Source organism: Lichenostomus cassidix, chromosome 2 (assembly GCF_008360975.1).
Source record: "Lichenostomus cassidix isolate B80296 chromosome 2, HeHo_3.0, whole genome shotgun sequence".
NCBI lineage: Eukaryota > Metazoa > Chordata > Aves > Passeriformes > Meliphagidae > Lichenostomus > Lichenostomus cassidix.
This window is the reverse complement of record NC_139482.1, coordinates 55534078-55558409: the sequence shown is the minus strand read 5'-3', so window position 1 is coordinate 55558409 and position 24332 is coordinate 55534078. Positions and strand designations below refer to the sequence as shown.

The following is a 24332-nucleotide window of genomic DNA, read 5'->3' as shown; positions in this document are numbered from 1 at the left end:
AAATAGCCGTTACTATATCTGCTGCTGTATGTGTACATATGGGACAGATGATGATGTCATATCATCTAATGTCCCATTACCTAGACTTTGTCATCACCTGATAAATATGAAGCTGATAATGCCTCTCAGTGATATTTTGTTTTATGTAATATGATTAGCCTCCTTCCTGATAGATGATTGGTTCTTTGAATGTGATGCAAAACATAGAGATATAGACATATACAAACAAACATATCATTTATTTGAATTTAACGGAAAAGACAGTTCAAAAGGATAGAATGTTTAATTTTTAGGAATTTGTTTGAAAATTTTGTGGGATATTTCCATTAAAAATTCCTGTATATTTAAGCAAAGGAGACTGGGAAGACTTGTTCTTGAAGGGAATTAGGAAGAATCTTTATAAAGAAAATAGTAACAATCTTAGTAGGCATTTTGTCCTTTCCTTGTGGATTGTGTTAGCCATATTTTCTAAGCAAATTTCTAAGTACTTTATATGAATTTGCTTTACAGATTTTAGTTACACACAGTTAAGGAAGAATCATATAAAAGGATTATTAAAGCTATATGGTCAGCTGTAGTTTGTATTAAGCAAGTGAGGACAAAGAGTATTTGCCTTGCCTAATTTCAATTTGCGTGTCCATTTGTTAATGTTACTCCTAGTTGAGGGAGGTGAGAGTACCCTCTTGATTTACGTAACTAGATAGACTCTTAAAACTTGATGATGTAGAGCTAGAGTTCCATTTTCTAATCTGATGAGAAAATGATCAGTCTGTCTTACTTCTTCCATGTAGAGGTTAAGTCTGCACCTTTGTATACCTTTTCAGAGGTTTATGTGTTGCCTCAGATGAAATACAATGCTCTTCTTTTTCAGAATAGCTGCTATATCTATAGCAACTAAGCTAACAGATCTACAGCTTGGGGATTCAGTGGAAATCAGCAGACTTATTACGAAAAAAGAAATGAAGCAGACCAGGTGAGGAGATACATGTAGAAATGTATTTGAAGCCCTCATGTGTACCCAAAGCATAGGTGAAACGCAAAATACAGAATATGGTGATAAAAATGCCGGCTGTAATAGGAAGACTTACAGTCATCCTATGCAGCCTGACTACTTCAGCCACACTGCTAAAAGAGTGTTTTACAATTCCTTAGTGGTTCATGGTTTTGCTTTCAAGTAGAACAAGTTCTCTGTCATTGCCTGATTAGTTGTTATAATCATTGTATATATATAATCATATAATTACTGGGTGGAACAATAGAGCTGTAGTTTCAGAGTTTTTTTCGACTCAGCCAACTTGTTGGAGTTCCTCTGGATTTTTTTCAGATAACTATGCAGGAGAATAGCTATTATCTTCTGTTTCAGCATCCAGTGTTCTTTCTGGATTATTGATAGGCCATATTTTCTCCTAGTCATCATCTTACTATTTATAATATTTTTGTATTACCCTTTTCAGAGTGTTTTATGCTTGTATTTCAGTTTGATTGGTGGCTTTGGTGTTCTCATCCTGACTGGCACCACAAACCCAATTTTAAGTCACAATAACACTTGTGACATAAGTTAGGTGATTTTCTCTTTTCCCTCATGTTTCTCAGGATTGGAATAGCTTATCCTTTTACTTTTGGTATAATTTCTTTATGGAGTTGTCAACTTTCTCCAACATCCTTCTGTCAGAAACTTGACTTACTGAAGTCTTTGCCCTTGAAGTCCCTCATCTCTGGTTTTACTTTCTCTCTATTACCATGTCTTTTTTTTCATATTGTATTTGATAATTTCAGAGTCAGTCTATTCTGTGTGTTAAAATCTAATGTTCCTTTATATTGTGTAAAATCAAAATAGTGACATCTCCCATATAGTTGCTTCATGACTTCCAGTTTCAAAAGCTAGTGCCAGTATACTTCAAGAACTTTAGTTGTTGTGTTGTAGTAACTGACACATATCTTTCCGTGTGGAGAGACACTGCCCTTTCCTTGAACAGCTGAAATTACCAGAGATGACTTTTCTTTGTGCAAGTATTTCCTAATATTATATCTAAAACTCTGGTAGGTAGCCTTTATTCAGGGATTGTCAAAGAAGTATTCTCCCTTCTCCTCTCTTTTTGTCTACCGAATACTGGGGCAGGGGGAAAAGAGATGGTGCTACATAAAATATGTAGTCTAACATTTGTCGTTTATTGCCAAACTCCAGTATTTTCAAAGTAATGTACAAATCTGCTTCATTCATTTATAATAACAGAATGTTTTCTACAAACTGCAGGGATTTTCTTTCTTTGTTTCACTCTCTTGTCCTGTTTGTAGACACCTAAAATCTACACTTCAGCTTAGATTTCTTATTAGGGCTTGGGATTTTTCTTGTGACAAATTTGATCAGACCTAGAGTAGCTTCTCTAAACTGGCTACATTCCTCTTTTAGAGGAGGAGAAAATAATTCTTCAAGCAAATGATTTTAAACAGTACCAGGTTGATCTTAAGAGTGCAAGTATGTTTGCTTTCTCCTGCCTCCTTCAAGAAAACCATCAGAAGTTCTGGTTCCTGGAACTATTTATCTCCAGACACAATACATGCTACTGAATAAACCAGTTTCCCCTGTAGGTTTGGGGTTTTTTGTTTGTTTTTTGTTTTTTGTTTTTAGGGTTTTTTTAATTTAAGGAACAATTATCAAGAGAATTAATTAATTTATGCCGTCTAGGGGGAAGAAGTTTGTAACTGCCACTGAAATTCTGGGGAACTCTTGATTCTTCTCCAGCATTTCAATCCCTCAAAATAAAATCATGAAATACCTTTCAAAGATGAGATGGAAAACTGAAATTTGTAACTCTGCTGACACTAGAAATTAGGGTTTCAGTTGAAATGCTGATTTTTATGGTTCATCATAATCTTCCATACACGTCTAACTTTCTGTTTCTTCCTGACTGATAATTTTTTCAGATTCATAGGAGTAAGTGACCTTGTGACATCTTCCATTTCTGATTTCCAGTCCTTCCTAGCATCCCCTCAATGCTCCTATCAACTTTATTCTTTTCTCAAATTAAAAAATTTAACAATATAACATCTAGTTTACAAGCTTTTTTCCTCAGTTCCTGTGCAACTTTGGTAATTGCTGCTCCTGTTCAAGACCTGGAGAAGGGATTGGGTGCTCATAGATTTTTTGATTGTGGCTTGTTTGTTTATTTTTATCTCTACTCTCTGTTCTAATACAATAAACTATTCTCCCACACTCTTGTTAATTCTTTAGACTGTCATGATATGATACCAACAAGCTACAGCTTGAAACATAGGAGTAGCAGCAGTGATTCTAATTGTATTTTTCTTTCATAATTCAGGTTGCAATGTGATGAAGAATGTTTAGCTCTTCAGAGGAACAGGTGGGCAATTAACTTGTGTGGTGGGTTTTTGCTTTTTGGTTTTGTGGGGTTTTTGTTTTTTTGTTTTTTTTTTTTTTTTGGTTTGTTTGTTTGAGTTTTTTTGTTTGGTTTTGTTTTTTGTTTTGGGGGGCGTTGTTTGCTTTGTTTTTTGTTTGGTTAGTTTGGTTTGGTTTTTAACAGAAGCCGTCCAGGTTTGGAAAGTTAATGCTATGTGGATAAGAAATCCTTTTCTGAGTGACCTGGAGAACAGATAAATGTGGAGATGATTCCTGTTATAAAGATCTATATTGAGTGATCAGAAATCTTGGTAGAATATTTTCGTTTTAAATGAGTAGTTTCAAATGTACAGACCATATCCTTTGCAAGCCATTAATTTGTATTAGTGACCTGTAACTTTACTCTTCAATGACATATGTGGAAAGTTGGGAGGATTTATATGGTTTTTTTGTTTGCTTATGTTTTTATTATATTTTGGGGTTTTTTCCTCCTACCCTCAAATTCAGGCGCCTTGCTGAAGCTCTTGAAATAGATGATAATTCTGATCCTTTTAATATCCGTTCTTCTGGACCAAAATACAGTGACCTTTTAAAAGAAGATGCAAGGTATGTGTTCTAATGGTGGCAGGTGTCATAAGTCAACAGTATTGAGAGCAAGATGGGAAATGCAGAACAGTTCTATTTACTCTTCTAAAAATAGCTGCCTTAGAAGTAGATGGCAGTTGAGACAAAGGAGTTGACGTGCCCTTCCCAAGACCTCCAAAACGAGAACCTGAAAAGTGAAAAGTGCCTGACAGGTTGCTTTGTTGTGTAACAAGATCATGTTTAGAATGGGAACGTAATTTTACACCTTTCTCACTAGGAATTGGTACCTGTACTTCTCACATCTCTGCTGCTTTTTCACAGAACCGACTTCCATCTCAGTGCTCCTTCTAAACACTTCAAAACACAGACAAAAGTGATGACTAAATAATGAAATACGCTCTCATAACCTGCCATTCTTCTCTCCACCAGTCTCATTTATTTTTTGCCTTACTTCTTTTATTTTAAAAATAAAAGGAATTAATAAAATGTTAGACACAGAGTGAAGCCTATGCCAGTGTGACTGCATAGAGGGCTGCTAGACTACAACATCGTAAAATGAGGCAATGTGAAATCAAGGTAATATCAAAAACATCACTCCAATAAATGCTTTGCAATCTAGAATGACAAGGAGGGATCAGACACATTTTTAAAAAGATGCTTAAATGACGTGTCATCTAAAAGTTTTTACTCTTGTGTGTTTGTGGGCATTACACTAGTTTTTACCAGGGCTGAGTTTTCTAGAACAGCTTAATATGTTTTGTTCTTGCTCCAGTATTCTAATGCAGAATAAATATCATGGTTTTGTAAGGATGTTTGCTACTTGAAAATCCTTTATTTAATTTGCTGGTGTGTTAAGACAAGTGAAAATTTTACATAAGCAACCAGCCAGAATTTAAGAGTAAGTTACGTCTTTTTTAATTCCAACTGATGAACCCACTGCAAAATAGGAGCTGAATATTTTTGTTGTGGAGCTACTGTTTTATTAGTATTTGCACTTAAAAATGCTATTTTATAAGGGCTATTCTCTTAGTTGTGTATAGAATATATTTTACTTTACCTTTTTCTGAAAACACAGCACACACTTTCAATACAGTAAAAAAGTGAAAATTTTGCATTGTGTGTGTAGTCTCCTGTGTTTTTTTGGAGTAGAATTCTATCTTGTCTTTCTGCCAGCCACTGTCCATAGCACAGTGTTCATCTTTCGTTAACAGAACTGACCAGGGTCATGCACTCTATTCCAGATGGTCAAACAGATCCCTTGAAAAGTAGCCTTAATGCTTCTGCACTCCTCCTTTTTTCATTCTTTCCATGATTTTGCTTGAGTTTCCTTTGTAGCCACTTTATACTGGTAATTTACAATAAACTAATAGATCAAGACTATTCTTACTGATTCATAGCTAAAGCAAAAGTTTTTGTTAGTCCTCAAGTCAATTACTTTGTACATTTAATTACTGGATTTCATTTATCTAGTTTTAAAGAGAAATGTTTCTCTCCTTACATCTCTTTACAAGAGCAGCAATCTGCAATTTGAGAATCTGTGGCTCTATGAATTTATTTCCTTGACTGTTCTTGATGATCTTTTATCTCAGTAGTCTAGCAAAGGATTTGGCTTTCCACCATGCTCACAGCATGCAGAAATTGTATCTGTTTGACTATGTTTTTCAGGTGACTCAGCATTCTCAATAATTTTTTGACAGATTAGTTTGTTCTTGCTTGAGTGCATCACTGCAGTAATGCAGCAGTTCAGGGCTTGTGGTTTTCTGCAAAGCATAAATTACATATGGGATCTTAGAATGATGAAGAAACATGACAGATGCCTCCCTGTGCATTCAGAGATGCTGCCTCAAGAAGGTAGCAGCTGGCTTAATCATTGCTAGAATTCCATATTATCTTCTTTAGGCAATGAATTGATCTGTGTAGCTGATACACTGTCAAGAGCTGAAAGAAATGTATATCCACAAATGAAGAAAACTTGAGAAAGCTGTGAGAACTCCTGATTTTTAGGTGTAATCTTTAGTTACAGAACCCTAAAGCTCCCAAAATACAACTCCAGGTTGCAGGAGGAAGATAAGTGATGTATCATGGGCCGGGGGGGCTGCACGAGCCGGCTCCCCGCCCAGTCCGGGGTCCCTGGTTCGTGTAATTCCACCGGATCTGGTGCGCCCGGCCCCCAAGGTTCCACAGCATGGCGTCAGTCTCCAAACCACGTCAATTCAAGCAGGAATATAGTGATACGAAGGAAGAACTGGACTCCATCTCTGTTCTGGCAGGGAGGTTTATTTGGAGTAACGGGGAAAAGGGGGTTGCAGGGGAGGAGAAAGGGGGGAGGACAGGCAGGGACAGGATAAGGGCTACCAGCCCAGAGATGCAGAGACCTCGAGCTGATCCGGACATTGACTTATAAAGAGAAACGAAGGGGGAGGGACTGTCTCCCCTAGAGCCAGTCCCGGGGAGTCTGAAGGGAAGACAGGCATAGGAAACCCACCAATAGATTTCGGGGTACAGCAGAATGCGTATTTCAAAATGAACCAATGGTATACCGAGCGGGGAAACAAAGAGTGCACATGGAATCCTAAAACGCCACATTGCTGCAGATAAGCAATTGTAAGCATGCCAAGATAATGTGTCTCCTTTGTAGGACAGTGATAGGAGAAGGTGGCACCACGAATAGCATAGTAATGCTGCTGCATGCTGACCTTGCTGATGTGTTTGTCAGGATCTGGTAAGGAGTCAAAAGGACAGTCTGTCCACCATATAGCATTACATGAAGAGATATTCTGCTGTGATGGGGAATCCATCTTGTAGCACGGAGATGACTGTACCAACTGAGCACAGATCAGAGGGTGCAGATCCACTGGTTGGACACTTCGGCAGTGACCTTTCTAAGGAGTTCCAGAAATTGACACAGAGAGTAAGCGAACGCTCAGGTCAGTCTGTTGGTGTGAAGTTGGAGGATAGACTGGCACAAGTATCAGTGTCTAGTAGGATGTGGATGATGTTGAGGCTGTTGTCTGATGAATTAAGACTACTGCAGAAAGAGGGAACATTGGAATATCTAGCCACCTGGAGCTACACAGAAGAGAATTTTCTTACTTTACCGGCTGTGCAAGACCCCACTGTATGGATGATGAATGTTTCTGGGTTTATAGACTCCTGAAGGGCTCTTTTTTTTTTCATGTATCCCCCAGTGGTGAGCTGCTTCCTTAGTATGCTTTTGAATGTTATACATCAGATGCTTGTGGACCCTCTCCTTGGATTGTTGATTACATTTTTTTTCTTACCTGCCATGATCATTTCCCCTTGAAATTTCGGTGTTCTTGGTTGGCATTCTGTGTAGTATGTGCTTTCTGACCCTCTGAATCCGGAAGATATCAGTGGCTTTGGTTGGGGTTTTTGTTGTTGGGTTGGGGTTTTTTGTTTGGGGATTAGGGTTTTTTTGAACTTGAGACTATTGGTGTAATATTCTTTCCAAAGCCTCATACCACACGAGCTGACTCTGTATTTCACAACATAGGTGTCTGGAGGTCCCTTTCTTTTTAACTCTATCAGTGCAGGTGCTTTTTCCAATTCTCCCAGTGTTATATTTCTCACTACAGAAGACCCAGTAGTTCTCATAGCTACACACAATGTCTATGTACTGTTGCTACCAGTGATGGACTAAGTCCATTGTATCTGATCAAGTGATGTTGATAGCTGAGCTATTCAATGTTGTCATTTTGCACAATTTGTTTGAGACACCTTGGTCTTGATGGTACAATTAACTTCAGCATCCAGAATTTTGGTAGGTCATCTACCAAAGATAGTTGTGCTTGCTTTGGTAGGTACTTCTTGACTGGGTAAATTCAGACATCATTCACAAAGTTGGTACTGTGTTGGTATTGGAAGGTTTTGAAGAATAATTTATTACTAACCAGCTCTGAGATATGAAATCTTCAGGTAGCCTTTTTTCCCCATGGGTATGGTGGCCTAACAAATAGCACCTTTACTTTTAGAGTTAGTTTACCTGCTTATTTAAGAGCAAAGCACAAAGTTCACCCTAAAGTGAAAGACTTGAAGTACTGTGACGAAGCTAGTTACGAAAAAATGCATCAAACAAGTCCTTAGTATCTCACATCAAGACTGTTTTGTTTGCTTGCAAGTAGCCTTATGCTGCTTCTCACATTCTCGATAATTTGTTATGCTAAGTGAGCTGAAGATCAAAGTCAGTGAACTTTTCCTCTGTCTTGGAAAAGAACTCTACTCTATTTACTCTAGCCTCATTTTTGTGTCTCATCATGTATCGTAATTAAGTAAATTAATGACAAGTAATTAAAAAAACACCAAAATGGCAACTTGAAAATCTGCACTATTCATATGAAAATGTAGAATTTTCTTGTCAGACAGTAGAGCCATGTCATAGAATTTTATTCTGGGTTCCAGTTGTTGAAGGGGAAATAATTATTTTTGTAATAGTGATGACACACTAACAGTCTTTTAATGTGAATGAAGCTTCTCCTTTGGTCAATTGTGTTCTTTAATTTTGTTCTTGTTGAAAAACATTACATAATATGAAGATATTTTATCTTTGTACATTCTTCTTGCCTTGTTAACCTAGAATGCTGTTCTTTTCTTACAGGAAGGATATAAAATTTGTCAGTGACATTGAGAAGGAAATGAGAATGCTTGTGGAAGCTGTGAATAAGGTCAGTATTCAGATACTCTGTACGGATTCTAATAATTGGTTTTGTTTCGGGGGAGTTTGGTATTACTAAACTTTATTAATACTAGTAGGTACGAGTTGACACTAGATCTGTTGGGCTCCAATACAGTGCACAGTTTAATTGTAAAAAGAGCAACATTTTTAGGAGACCTAGTAGTTCATGATCACTGAATGAGGAGCCCTGTTCTGGACACTGCATTCGTGAGGTGAGGCCTCATGAGGGGTGAGTAGAGGGGCAGGATCATCTGTCATGGTCACACTCTTCCTAGTGCACCATGTCATTGGCCTTGTACCACTAGGGCACAATGCTGTCTCATGGACAGCTTGTTGCCTACCAGCACCTCAAGATCCTTGTCTGAAGAGCTGCTTTCCAGCAGGTCAGCCATCAGCCTATACTGGGGCATGGGGTTCTTCCTCGCCAAGTGCAGAACTTTGTACTTTCCTTTAAAGAATTTCAGACGGCTCCTCTCTGCCCATCCCTCCAGCCTATTGAGATCCTTCTGAAGGGCTGCACAACACTCTAGGGTGCCAGCCACTCCCTCCAGCTTTGGGTCATCAATGAACTTGCTTAGGAGGTATCTGCCCCTTTGTCCAAGTCATTGATGAGTATGTTAAAGCAGTATTAGAGGTAGTACTGACCACTGGAGAACAGTGCTAGTTACAGACCTCCAACTAGACCTTCTGCCACTGATCACAACCCTCTGAGATCTGCTGTTCAGCCAGTTCTTACTACACTCACTGTCTACTCATCCAGTTTGCACTTCTGAGTTTATATATGAGGATGTCACAGGACAGTGTCAAAAATCTTCCTAAAGTCCAGGTAGACAATATCTGGTGCTCTCCCCCTATGCATTCAGGGGATAGATAGTTGTCTTATACAGTCAGATTGGTTAAGCATGATTTTCCTTTGGTGAATCCATACAAACTAATCCTGATCACCTTCTTGTCATCCCAAGATGACCTCCAGAATGAACCATTCCCATCACCTTTCCAGAGACTGATGTGAGACTGTGTGTTGGCTTTTCAAGGCCTGTTTTTGATAGCAGGCAACGGGAGAGGGGGATCACAGAAGTGGCTTCTGTGAGAAGCTGCAAGAAGCTTCCTCCATGTCTGACAGAGCCAATCCCTGATGGCTCTGTAGACAGATATGCCACTGGCCAAGGCTGGGCCAGTTAGAAATAATGGTAATGCCTCTGTGATAACATATTTAAAAAGAAATTAAAACAAAGGCGGTGGCGCAGTTTTAATTCCAGCTTGAGAAGAGGAGGAGGTGAGAACATGTGAGGGGAACAACATGAAGACACCGAGATCCATGGAGAAGGAGGGGGAAGGATGTTCTCCAGGCAACAGAGCTGAGATTCCTGTGCAGGCCATGGTGATGACCATGGTGAAGCAGCTGTGCCCCTGTGTGGCTAGCACAGGTTTTTCCCATGGGAACTCTTCTTGTGTTTTGTAAATAAAGATAAAGTTTGGGTGTTATTGGAGCAGTGTCCCAGAGCTTAGACAGTGCAAGCCTGGCCAATCAGGCCTGGGGGAAGGCTTCTGACTGACCAATCTGGGTGACTTTTGAGAACTCTATATATGTGATGAAATCAAAACAATAAAGGTCATTCCTTCTTGCCACTGAGAACTGGTGCTTTCATTACTCTGCTAGCTGCTCAACAGCGACACCCCTGCAGCCCATGGAGGTCCACAGGGGATGCAGAAATCCACTCACAGCCTGTGGAGGAGGTGCCCACACCAGAGTGGGTGGATGCCTGGAGGAGGCTGTAATCCAGCGGGAAACCCAGTAGAGAGAGGGTGCCCCTGCTTCCAAGCTGGAGCAGCCTGTCCTTGGAGGACTGCACCCTGTGGAAGAGTGACCCATGCTGCAGCAGTTTTGAGAGGACTGTTTGCCTGTGGAAAGAATTCATGTTGCAGCAGTTTTGGGAGGACTGCTGCTCATGAGATTGAAACCATGTTGGAGAAGTTTGTAGAGAACTGTCTCCTATGGGAAGGGACCCCACGGTCTCACAGGGCAACGATTTCTCTCCCTGAGCCAAGCGGAAGAAAACCTTGGGTGATGAACTGACCAAAACCCCCACCCCCTGTCTCCGTGTGCTGTCAGTGGGAAGGAGGAAGACGTTGGGGAAAAAGGTGTTTTTAAGGGCTTATTTTACGTCTCATTGTCCTGCTCTGATTTTGTTAATAATAAATTCCCTTTGTATCTTTAAGCTGAACCTGTTTTGCCCTTGGAGTGTTTTCTCCCAGTCCTTAATTCATAACCCCTTTGTTAAATTTTCTGTCCTCTGCCCAGCTGTAGCAGGGGAGGGTGAGTGAGTGGCTTTTCATTGTCAGGGTGCCTGACATTTGGCCAGTGTCAAGCCACAACAGACTGACTGGCCTGTAGTTCCTCAGGGTCATTCTTCTTGTCCTTTAGGAAAGACTGGGGTGATGTTTGCTTTCTTTCGTCTTTATGTACCTCTTCTGACCACCATGACCTTTCAAAGATGATTGTAAGCAGCCTCGCTATGATGTCCACCAGCTCTCAGCACTCATGGATGCATCCCATCAGGGCCCATGGCCTTGTGGATATCAAGTTTGCCTAGGTGTTCTCTAACCCCAGTCCTTCTTGACCAATAGAAACTCTTCCTTCCAACATTCCTTCACCCTGGTCTCCTGAGTCAGAGATTCTTGAGGGCTTGTCAGTGAAGCCTGATGCAAAGAAGGTGTTTACATACTCCCATCTTCTCTTGTGTCCTCTCTTACTACCTCTGTTTGGTAATAGGCCTACATTATCCTAAGTTTTCCTTTTGTTATTGATGCATCTGAAGCTCTTCTTTCTGTCCTTGAGATCTTTGGCCAGATGTCATTCCAGATGGGCCCTGGCCTTCCTTGTCTCAGTTCTACTTGCTCTTACAACTTATTTATATTCATTCCAAGTGGCCTCACCCTGCTTCAGTCTTCCATGTATTTCCTGCTTGAGTATTAACAGGAGTTCCTAGTTAATTTGTCTCTTGCCCCCTGTGCGCAATTTTTTGCTCATTGGAACACAGATTATACTAATTATCCCTCCAACCTCAGATACTTGGAAGTAGAGGCATAGAATAGTTGCTTGTTATCTATTGTTGTCTGTTCTTGTTATACCTAAGAAAATTTGCCTAGTGTTGCGTTGCCTGTGGTTATGCTGTTTTATGTATTTCTTTATACATTACCTTTATCATACACAAATATGTGCACAAATGTGTACAGGTATGTATTTCTGTATGTAATTGCATATACCAAATATATGCTTATGCTAATATCAAACCAAGATACATAGTTACATTAAAAAAGGGGCAACCACAGGTTTTGAATTTGTAGTTAGTGACATCAAATATGCCAGAGCAAGAGAACCAGAGAACTCAAGAGCATCTCCAGTGCTTTAGCTCTCAGTGCAAACCAACTATTTGTTAAATAATGATCCTACATAGCACACAAATGGTCTCTGTTCAGGAGCATCTACATTGCAGAAGAGAAGGAAAATATTAAAACGAACCACATCTCACAGTCTTTTCCCTGTCTGAGACAAGGGGAGAATTACTCAGTGTACCTAGCTTTTATCATGATCAGGATGACCTGTTTAGGGCCTTATGACAGTTCAGTATCTCAAGAATCAGTTCTCTACAATCGTACCCATCAGGCTGGAGGGAATTGCTATTCCATAAAGGTATGAGAAGCTCCCAGAAATCAAGTTATATTTCAAAAGGGAGGAGATTGCCCAGGGATTGAGGTGAGGCTGACCAGCCTGTAGGTCCATGTGTCCTCCTTGCCTGTCTTGAAGATAAAAGTGACAGCATGTGTGGAGGCCATGCTCCAACTCTCATTTCCTTCAAAATTGTGGCATGTATGGTATAAAAGGGAGTATTTCCCATGCACTGTAAAGTTAACTTGTCCTTGTACTCAGTTCTTCTTGCATAACTTTCATTTTTGTGGAAGTCTCAGAGGCTTTCTTTACACTCTTGTGAGAGTCATCTTTCTTCTTGCAAACCACAGATTTATGTAGCTAAAGATTGAATTAATATGTGTGACATGACATTATGCAGGGAGACTGGTTTTAGTTGTTCTGCCATGATCCTCAAGTCCTCTTTATGCTTGAGTCTGTGTTTGGTTGGTAGTTGATTATGATTCCTAAACACTCTGACTAAATGTGTGGCTTGTTTTCTTTGTTTCTAGATGTAGAACTTCACTTGTATTGAAAGTATTTTGCATGCTAATCTATCAAGCATTCATGTAACTCTGCCTGTATCAGTACTGTGTCTTTCATACTGATTACTGTTACTTATGTTTACACATTTTTCTTCTACTTTTTTATTTTTTTGCGTTACCTTTGGAGATGCCCACTTCAGCTTAACCGGATAAATGAATAATAGACAGGATTTTGATACTTACAGGTTTTAGCAATAACATGATTCAGCTCTGTCTATCATGTATGACTTTGTTTGCATCATAAACATCTGTTGCAGTACGCTCATTGGTATGTACTCTGTCTAGCATAGCAGAGTTTTCATGGTTGATACATGTAAGCAGAAAAGACAGAGAACATGTATATCCAGCTCCTGTCTTCATAGGGACAAGAATTGTAATGTTTTTCAGAGCATGGAATCATTACCACTTTTTTTGAGCAAGCATACTAGTCATCATAAATAGGTACAGAATCTGTAGTGTTCTTCACATGCTTGTGTCTATGCTGGAAATGTTTTAATAGCTGGGAGGTTTATTACTATTAATTGCAAAGTAAAGATAATATTCTCTCAGCATGTGATTACCTTGAAGACTTATAGAAATGGTTGACCACAGTTTCTGGCACAGTTACTGTTTGTAACTTAGCAATTTTATAATATAAGAGGAGACAGATATTAACCCTTTATTTTCAGAATAGCTGCAATTTACCCCTGATGACTTCTTCTATTACATTTGGTGGTCTTTACATTAATTTTGGTGGCTGACCTTTTGTAAATCCACAGTGATTGTTCCCAGGGGCTTTTCTCCTTCATGTACCTAAAAACAGATTTGAATTTTAGCTAATCAGCCCATAGTTCTTAGGTTCTTTTTGTTTGCTTGTTTGTATATAGTTTCAACAATTATCTTTTTCTAGTCATTGGTTTCCTACCCCATTCTCACAGTCTTTCAGAGGTGATAGAGAAGTGGGATATCATCCTGGTCTCTCAGTGACCTTAAATTCACTGCCTACAGTCCCAGGAACTTACTTAGGTTGGTATTTTTTGTAGAAGCCCCTGACTCAAACTTTTTCTATTACAGGTAGTTTTCCCCTTGAATCCTCTTTGTAGACCCAGAGACCTAGAAGACTTTGTTAATGATAACAAAGGCAAAAGCTGAAGCAGTGTCCTGAATCCATGAAAGGAGACTGAAGCACTGAGTGACTCAACCTTATATGCATTTGTTGTTATAAATTGACCCAACCCATCAAGGATCAGGGCTCATATGGCCCTGCTTTCTTATTTATTCTTTTATTGTTGATATAATAATTAGTGCTGAATCAAGCATTATCATTCTTCATTAACTGATTAAAACTAGAACTTTGGGATTTTGTTTTATAAAGAATCTACTGATGCCATTGCATGAAGAACTTTGCAGATAAATAGCTTCTTTGGTAGACAGAAGTTATTGATAAATTTGACATCTTTGTAGCTATCTGCTACATGTGTATTGTGAAGCCAGTCTGCAAAATAAAATTAGGTCTGATGTGAACTTGGCAGATCATACTGAAAAATACAAATTCAGATAAAAATAATTTTGTATTTTTTTATTATGACTGTAATCAGGATTTGTATCTCAAACTTAGAAGATACCTCTGTATGGATGTGTATATACTTTGAGGAGATGGAAACAATAGGGAACATAAATTATAATTTAATTTTGGGGAATTAAATGAATATTTTCAGAAGATCTTTCTGTCAATACTGAGCTCTTAGCAATTTGTGGTGCTAATTTTGTCATATCAGCAAAATATTAGAGGTAGAAACACTTTTTTCCTTGTTTGCTTCCCCCTGGCTCTCCTGAAGGAAAACATCACTTTTTTTTTTTTCTTAACCTCTTCTGTTGAATTCAGGGCAAGCATACAAAGAAGAGTCATTGTTACCCACCAATGAACAGAGATCACCGCAGAATCATCCATGAATTAGCTCAGGTTTATGGCATTGAAAGTGTGAGCTATGACAACGAACCAAAGCGCAATGTTGTTATCACTGCAGTGAAGTATGTAATTCATTGTTGTTTTCAAATCTTTAAAGTATGGTTTAAATAAGTGGATGTTTTTTTATCACTTACCAGAATGAGTTTATTTACAATGCAATTTGAAAAATGCAGTAATTTCCAGTAGAAATTTTTTTTAAAGCAGTTTTTGAATTGATAGTTTCATGGGCTCATTTCCACTACTCAAATCTTCAGAGAAGAAAACACAATTAGAAATAAAAAAGCATAGAAAATATTTTGCAAGGTTGTTTTCCATTCGTCATAGGAATAACTTTTTGTCAGCAGCTAAATTTGATAGAAATATCAAAAATAACGTATGTAATAAAATTTCATGAAAACTAATTGCTGAGTTGAGAAGTAATACTTAAACTTACACCACCTTGAAAAAATCTGGTTATTGTAACATATTTCTCCATCTATTTGAACCAGCCACAGAGTATACTCCCTTTTTAGTTAATGGACAAAGAGGGAGCTGAAATTATTGCAAATTGAAGAGATTTCTTAGCAAAAATGAAAATTTTTGGGGAACAGTCACAGAAGGCAGTTCATAGTAGAGAAGAAAATGAAGGGAATATAGCTAGGGAAAAAGCAAGCTGATTGCACTGGAGACATAGTATGGGAAAGATTCTGGTATCAGAGCTTCATTGATTGTGCTCCTTACTCAGAACCACATTTAGTTTAGTGCTGTCAAATTATAATTATTTGACAACCAGTTGTTTTTAACTGTAAATATTGGCTGCAGTCATAAGAAACCTGTCATCTTTCATGCTATTAGAGTGCTGTGAACTATTCCTGAACTTGTTCATCAGTTGGTAGCTTACCTACAATCTTGTTTTCATCCAAGAGAGAAGGAACATTACTTTGATCTTACAATATAAGATTCTTTTTGTTTCAAGTAAAGGAAGATGAGCAAAGAGTTCATATTTGAAAAAGCTTATTTAAAAAAAAAGAAATAAATGGTGGGGCAGGATGTGAAATTACTGAAGAGGATAAAAGGAGCAGGGCAGATGATTATGCTTTAAAAGCAAAGGCATATCCAACAACATGAGAATGGGAGACCTTCCTTCATGGTTTTAGCAGAGATTGCACACTTGCTTCTTCCTGTACGTTGTTCAGGGAGCAGCATGCTCTGCAGAATGCACATGCTTGTATTTCATCACTGCCACCCTTAAAAGACACTGAGTGGTCTACAGAGAATATTCTTCAGCTGCCTAGCAATATTTCTTAATTCAGTAGATTCATCCAAAGCTTCTTCTAATTTTCTTTTTACTTGCCACATCTTCAAGATATAAAAAATATTGTGGCCTCAGAGGACTAATAGCTCAAGTTCCAGGATGATATTTTTGAGTATTTCACAATGGCTTTTTCAACTCCCAGAGCTAGTAATTACCAGAAAGTCAAAATGGTTTTGTTTCATTCTGTCCCAGCAATGCCTGTGGATTTCTATCACGGACTTCTTCATGTATAAATAAATGAAAATCATTCAGGCAAAAATACCATTCCTTCTCTTCACACTCTATCATTGTGTCATTCAAATGGTAACATCCCTATACAGGTAGGTTAGAGGAGTGAGAAGGTCTCCTTGGTGCTAAGAAAGCTTCCTCCAACCAGGCTTCTTCCACTTCCAGAGGTATAGGGGTAAACTTCATAAACCTGCTTTGCCCTCATCCTCTGCCTCTGTCATCATCAGTAAAAGTTAGTCATATTAGCTGCATTAGAATCTCTGATGTGCAGCATTGGCCAAATATGACCACAGAGAAGATCATTGCCAGTATTGACTGTTAAGCTTGATCTGAATTACAGTTCTGGTGTCATTTGAAGTGTAAGACCCCTAGTGAATCTTTGTAAGTGCCCTTCCCTGTGCTTACCTGTTGGTCATCTTTGCAGTCACCATCTTTTGAAGAGTTGGAATACCAGATTCTTTCTGAACTAGGTTCAGAGGTAATGTCCAGCCTGTTATGATAAACAACATGTTCATTCATTGGAAAGAACAATATGTTCTTTCCAAGAACACACTTGTGTTTCACCATACCTGTCTGTTTTTTGAATTTTTTTACTCTGATGAATAAAAATTTCCTCTTTGTCCAAATAACTCTGGGTTCTAGAGCCTGTTAAAGGGGTGTCTGGTTTTTTTTATGTAGTAACGAGAGTTAAAGCAGCTTGTATGGACTTGACACATCCTGGAAGTGTTTTTGAGAGCAGTCATCCCTGTAAGACCCATTATTTTTCTGTTACATCCAGGAAGAACGTTAGGATCGGTTTCTCTGCATGAAAAAAGGGGACTTCTCAAGGAGGTGACAAAGTTCCACGTGTTTCTCACTGCAAAAGCCACATGCTGCCACAGTCTCATTGACATGTTCTCTGTTACTTTTTTCACCCAGGATTTTATTTCCTTTTAATGAGATCAGTCTGGAAATGGTTCAGAAATGGTTACCTAGCTGTAGGCTATACAAGACCAGCAGGATCAAAGACCTGAAGAAAGTAAAACCCTTGTAACCACATGGAACACTCTTATCAGATCGTGACAGTTGCATCACAGATAGAAAAAACTGCACATCCCAGTGGCAGGGTTGAAAGACAAGTGTATGTTCTGAGAAAATAAAGTTATCCTTTGACTTCTTTACATTTTTCTGGATATGTTTCAGTACTTGAACTCTAGGGACAAATTCATTTTACTTAACTGTCTCTGCAGCCTTTCTGGTATCTGAAATAAATTCACATTCAATTTGACAGAAATTTTGATGACTGCCTGAAGGTACTCTTGTTTCTTTAAGAACCTTTATTCTACCCTTCACTCTCTAGGAGTTTTATCTTCTGCCGTGAGGCAAAAGCTAACTTTCTCCCCACCCCCTTTTGCAATCACAAAGACCTATGATAAGGCAATGCCTCTCAACACATCTGCAACTTCTAAGAATTTTAAAGCAATTTAAGTACTAATACTGCTATAGGTCACCAGCCAAAGAGGTTTTAACAGCAGTCCTGTTTCAGAAAAGAGCTGCATCTTTTTCATACTGTTTTTTTCCTTGAATGTTGGCATTGTTTGCGCTGAGAATATGTGTTGCTTCTGGAAAGCTTATGGCATATAATATATGAAGTTTAAACAGTCAGGAGATTGTTTCAGAGCCATTTGCTTCATTATTCCACCTCAACTGTTAGCAGTTTTTGGAGACATTTTTCACAAAGATCTGCTCTGTCTGAAAGCTGATGGCACATTATTGCAAGACTACATGGAATAAGTCTGGACACATTAGTGGACAAGGAATTTTGTAGTAGTTCAAAACAGATCGATGCTGATTGATCCTGTAGTTACAAAAATTGAGCTTCCAGTTTTGAAGAAGACAAATTGAGTCCTGATTTCCACAGTTCAGTTTTATACAACAGGCCATCCTGTCAGCACTTGCACTGCCTTAAAATCAGCAGATAGTTTATGTTCCTGCTTTGCCCTGTTAAAAATGTGTGATCTCAGCTTTGTTGCTTGAGGCAGGCACTTGGCTTCTTTTTCCTTACTTTGAGAATAACCTAATGAAATTAAGAAGGGCAACTTTCATATCAAAATGTCGAAAATACTTGCAGAGCTTTTTGTTTCCATATCAACCGTTCTTTTGCAACCGATGATAGATAACCATAGCAGGTTAGCTAGGGTCTGCTTTCTTCTGTAATTAATTAATCATAGGGGTTTTTTCCATTGTGTGTCTATTTAGTTGAATTCAGTTGTTTGGGTGTTTTCTAAATGAGCTAAATGTGAGTGACTGTTTAATCTCTCTCTCTTTTTTTCTTTAACCAATCAATGTGCCACCAAGGTATACCGAAAGTGGCATTCATTTTGCTGGAGTGTAGATTTACAGATTTTTGTCTCTAAATCCCCTGTGATTTCATGGCATACCAGTTTGCTGTGTGTTTCTTCTGCTTGCTTTTTTTGGAGGGATGAGAGATTTTGTCAAAGCTAAAGCAGGTGTGCTAAAGCTAAAGCCTTGATGTGAGCAAAGCAAATTTGGTTCCAGAATCATCTCTAATTGTCCACAAAGCTTTGATCTGTCCTAATTTTTAAAGGTTTGCTATATTAACCCTCTGCATCCTGGGAACATAACTTTGGAGCAGAACTGCTGATCTATTTTCTTGAAATGCAGGAACATTCTCTTTTTCTCAGTAAGATTTTTTTTTTTAAGCTAATTAGTAGAAATTAGTCCATGTGTATTCTTCCAAATGTTCTGTTTCCAGCTTTCAGAGCTCTCTTTTATTTTCCCTTTTTTTTCTTTTTTTTTTGTTTTTTTTTTTTCTTTTTATATACAACCAAGATTTAGTCTGATGTTCAAGAGTAAGGACAGACACCTTACTTTACTTGTTGAAGGCCTTTCTAGCCTTTCTTTTTTTTTTTTTTTTGGCTTATTTATCTCCAGGCAATTTGCTTTCAATGTTTTTGCACATCACAGTTGATAGAATGGAAAGAAGACAACAAAATACCCTCCCATCTGCCTCTGTTCTTTGGTTTTTTGGGGTTTTTTTCAGTTAGAACTCTACAGGTGAGATGTAACTAAAATGGCCGTGTGAGCATTTGGCTTTATATGGCAGGCTTAGAGCTAGAGGAGAGAAGGACTTTTTAACCACTTTTGACAAGACGGGAAAATTAGCTTTTCTCAGCTGATAGGACTGTAATATAGTCACTGTTAGAATGTACATGTAAACATAATCTAACCTTGAAAAAATTATGGTCAGTGGCAAATAACTTTTTTTCCAAATAATGAAAACTTTTACTGGTGGGGAGATGGGGACACTTTTTTAATTGGTGGCCTATTTTTGTAAGATTGTTTGAGTTCATTTGAATAGACTGTCAGTACTCAGTTTAAAACAATACTGAAAGGGGCTCAGTGATCACCACTTAATATTTTAGTGGACTTTTGACTTAGCTTGAAAATATTGCAGAGTTTTCATTGATGTTGCCACAATATCACAAAAATTTTCCCTTAAATACAGACTGATAGAAACAAGACATTATGAAATAAAAATATAAATATGATGGAAATAAGAAAAATACATATTTTTTGTAAGCTCTGAAATAGAACTGGCATTTATATGTGTACTGATGTGAGATTTCAACTGCTTAGAGCTCTGAGAGAAATGTGGAAAAAGTATGAATTATCAAGTATGTGAGAAAGCAAGAAACTCAACATGTGCACATTTCTGGAATTATAACAATACACAGCCCATTGCTTTGCAGCATTTTTGTTATTCAGTATGTAATTTTGAAAGGACCAAGATGAACGTGTTGGTATTCATTGAGTAGGAATTTACTGTAATTAGCAAACACAGAATCTCGTGATCTGGAGGAGTTTATTTTAAAATGCATTAATAAAGTAATAAATAAGGAGGAAACATTATTTAGTGCTTGACATAGGATCATGTAGGTTGGGAAAAGGCCCTTAAGATCACTGAGTCCAATTGTACTATCAAGTCTGCCATTAAACTAAGTCCCTAAACACCATATCTACACATCCTTTAAATACCTTAAGGGATGGTGATTCAAGCATTTCCCCAGGCAGCCTGTTCCAATGCTTGGCAACTCTCTTGAGTGAAGAAATTTTTGCTAACACCCAATATAAACCATTCAGGAAAGCAATTCAGTTTAGTGTACAAGAAGCACTTTGGTCTGAAAATGTCAGAATGGATTTAGAGGAAAGTGCAGGAAGAGTAAGAAATTGACCTTGATGAGGTTTAAAAAATTTTAATTTATTCAGCTTATCTGCCCCTGGAAAAGATGAAGAAACTGTGAATGGGAAAGATGCTGACAGTGGAAACTCTTTCAGTCTTGCAGTTAAACTGTCCCAAGTTTTAATAAGGCAAGCTTACTCTTAAAAGCAGCTCCTGAATTTAGAGAAAATTTTAAGACATCTCCACAACCTATTAGAGATACAGTGTGTTTGGTAATTATTTGGATTTTTTTTTTTTAATTAGGTGCCTTTTTGGAACAATCTTTCTAGGACTTTTTTTTTCCTGGGTGTTGGGGGTTGTTTGTTTTCAGGGTTTTTTTTTAATATCGTTCTTCTTTCTCCAGCCATTGCAACCTTTGGGCACAGATTGCCAACTGAAGTTGAGTGATTCACAGCCTAAAATATATAAGTTCACATGGTAAAGTACACTGTCCTCCTGTACTGGAGAACATACTGCCCTGTAACCATAGCCGTGGTGGGACAGGCACAAGCGTGATGCTTCATTGTGTGATGGCAATCGCATAATAGATTGTAGTTCATGTGGAGGACAGAAAAAGCTGATTTTTTAATTTCCCCACTCTAATGCATAATGGCTTTTTTCTAATCTGGTTCACCTGGAATTGCTTACAAGGAAGAGGCAGTGTTGTTGGGAGAGTGCTGCTTAGCAGGGTGCTGCGATCAACAAGTTTAATGTGATTTACTGCCAGAGTTTTTGAGGGTGCTTCCAAAACTTCAGTTAATATATTGTAAAGATTCAGCGAACTGTGTTCGTGTGGTGCTGAGTTAAGCTGTTAAGTTGTTCCTTAAGATTTAGATCTTGTTCTTTGAAAGAACAAATATGTTGCCCTAGAGTATAAGTATTACTATTTTAACAGTTGATCATTTAGTGCACTTCATTGTAGAAAGGAGTTGTGGACCTCCCATGCAGAAAAGGAGTCTGAATACCAATGGTCAAATCTAGTAAGCTGATTCTGCATCTTTATTATAGACAGCAATGAAGAGACATTTAGAATACTGGATATCTTCTTGGTAATGAAAATGTAGTTTGTGCAATGTTGGTCCCCCTGGTTGGAAAATTAAATATTTGCATAGATGATTTAAGAGTACAAGTATGAGCTCTGATACCAAAATTGCTACTTACAAATATTACTCATTTCCAACTTCTTAATGAATATAATTTCCTATTGAATTAAATAACCTTTCTTTTATTTCTTTAGAGGGAAATCCATTTGTCCAAGCAATACCTTAACTTCTGTGCTAGATAAAGAAATGCAGAGCAGGCCTGCACCTCCTCTTCCTCATTACAAACAAGCAGATAAGTAAGGAATTTGGATTTAAAACCATAATCTTCAGTTTTGTGCTGAGTTACCCAAGGAACATGTTCTTGTATTTCAACTTTATATACCCTTCTTTTCTTCTTTTATCCCAACCCACACACAGCTTAGAAGCTTGCAGCATGCACTAAGATGTTCTTTCCACAGAAGTAAGCCTGAAATGAAGTGATAAGAAAACGTAGGATTTGCTATGTGATACAGGGGTAGTACTATAACAGATATTATGGGAATTTTAAATTATTTTTTAATAAATATTAGATAGTTGGGAAGAGAGTGCCGTTTTGGAGATTTGGGAATTATTTTTTTTTTTACCTTTAACCAAGACTAATGTCTTACTGGCATAAAATTATTTATTTGGACAGGTAGTAATTGTATTTTTCTTGTGTTGGTTTCACTACACATTTGATTAAAGGTGAACTAATATTTTTATCAGGTAGTGAGAATTATTGAAGATGGGATATATAAGGCATCTTGGTGAACAGTCTTAAAAGAACAGTCTTTACTTTACGTGACCTGCCAGCTTCAGATACTTGTAGTTATATCACAGTTACAATTTTTTTTTAATGGATGGCTTATTATTTGTTCAGGTTGACCTTTCAGAAGTGTTTTCCTCCCAAATTTTTTCCAGATTAGAGTCTGAAATCATGTTCAAATACCTTTTGCAGAAAGGGACAGCTTAATGTTGCAGTAACTACTGTTGGTAGATGCTACTGGAATACAAAGTAGGCTGTTCCAAGAAAATTAAATTGTATCACAGCTAAGCATCTAGGGCAAAACACATCTCTATAAGGATTGCTTAACGTGTAACTTAGTGTGAGTTTTAAACAGGTTATTACTCTTCATTTTCACTTCTGTGGGATTGCTGTCTTCAGTGACCCTGATTAATGCAATGGAGTTATGTAGCAAAATTAAATAAACGGCTTAAGCCATTTATTTTTCATTGCTAGAAGTTAAATTTCTTTAGAAATTCTTAATTCCACAAAATTTTTTGGAAGATCTCATGCTGTCTTATTGAAAAAAATCTTTACAGTGTTGGCATTGCTATTACCATGTATTTTTTTTTACCCTTGCTTGTGAAAGCAAGCAGATTTTATCATCAGCTCAGTTTAACAGTATTTCTTTTGCTGTTTCTTTTAAAAAGGCATTTTGAACATTTAGTCTTCAGTACGGTATCATTTTTGTGATAAATATTACAGGTAAATTACATTTTCTTGTAAAACCCCAGAACAAATTATATCAGTTCAGTCACAGTGATGTACATTAATTTAATCAAGCATATGTTTCTGTCAAAATTCAGTTAACAAAGGCTTTCTGGAGCATTAACGTACTTTGACTAAGACTTCATTTAGAAGTGCATGCAGTTTACCGATGTAGTGTGCATGTGCGCACTAAGATATTAGAGGAGTTTGTGATTCAGTTGACTTTGTATCTTGTTTTTCTTGCATGTGAGTAATATCTAATATTCTTATAATTTCAGGAGTAGTGGAAACAGTGCTTTATCCAAACCATTAAGAGAAGAGCCAGTAATTGACTACTTTGATGTCCAGGACTGAAGCGATTGATGTAGAATCATTCAGATGAATCAGAATCACATAGATATGATACAGAAGCTTAGAGGTGAAAATACTGAGTTATTGTGTGAGGTGCTTATTGTTTATCTGTCAAATGATCAGTTGTTCAACATAGTCATAATTTAACATCTAAAGTTAGATTGATATACTAGTTTAAAAAGTTAAGCATTTCAACAGTTTATGTAACTGCATAATACCTAATAGTAGTATAGCTTTTTAAATCTGGGTTTGGTGCAATTTTGTATCTAATGTGCTGTCAGAATAATGTAGATTTTCATTGATGACTTTAAAGCAAGAGAATTGGTGGTAAGCAAATATATTTTTGGAATATTAAGAACAACAATAAATGTCAAAGATTTATTTTGACAAATCTCACACTTCTTAAAATGGAGTAGAAATAATCTGTGATAAAAACACTGATCGGGATATTATTAAAGTATTTTCATGTTTTATTCACTTCTGTGTTAATGTGGTAAATTTGAGAATTCGAATTACTCTTTTACATGGAAAGAAACACAAAATTTAAGTATGAATATATACATAAATGCCTATTAAGAGCACAGACTTGCTTAGGAATCTGAAGAACCAATTTTGGAGAACGTGGGAAATTAAGACTTACTCTATCTGAAATCTGATGAAAAACAAGCAAAAACAAAGGAAAAAACCCAAACCAAACAACAACAAAACCAACCCCACAACATGAGATTACTAGTACTACTACTACTGCTACTACTACGTTATTGAAAACCTTGAGCAAAATCAGAGTTTATATATTATTTTGGTGTTCTGTGCATGGTTTTATTGTGGTTTATATTCTTTTCTGTAATGTGCAAGCTTAAGATGAAC

The 24332-nt window shown here is 37.5% G+C and overlaps 1 protein-coding gene across 5 annotated transcripts in view; it reads left to right on the top strand.

Annotated features, from left to right (window-relative positions):
* NFX1 (nuclear transcription factor, X-box binding 1) overlaps positions 1-23942 on the top strand; it is a 76053-nt gene extending 52111 nt beyond the window's left edge. Inside the window, exons 18-24 of one of the 5 annotated variants that reach the window (XM_085051629.1) lie at positions 872-973; positions 3321-3362; positions 3866-3964; positions 8559-8625; positions 14734-14879; positions 21799-21900; positions 23393-23942. In XM_085051629.1, the coding sequence (XP_084907755.1) occupies positions 872-973; positions 3321-3362; positions 3866-3964; positions 8559-8625; positions 14734-14879; positions 21799-21900; positions 23393-23468 (634 nt within the window). In that variant the 3' untranslated portion in view covers positions 23469-23942. Of the gene's footprint in view, positions 1-871; positions 974-3320; positions 3363-3865; positions 3965-6581; positions 8537-8558; positions 8626-9883; positions 10041-14733; positions 14880-21798; positions 21901-23392 lie in introns of those variants that run through there. The other 4 variants (XR_014849885.1, XM_085051631.1, XM_085051630.1 and 1 more) reach the window with 4 other exon arrangements.
* The last annotated feature ends 390 nt before the right edge of the window (positions 23943-24332 follow it).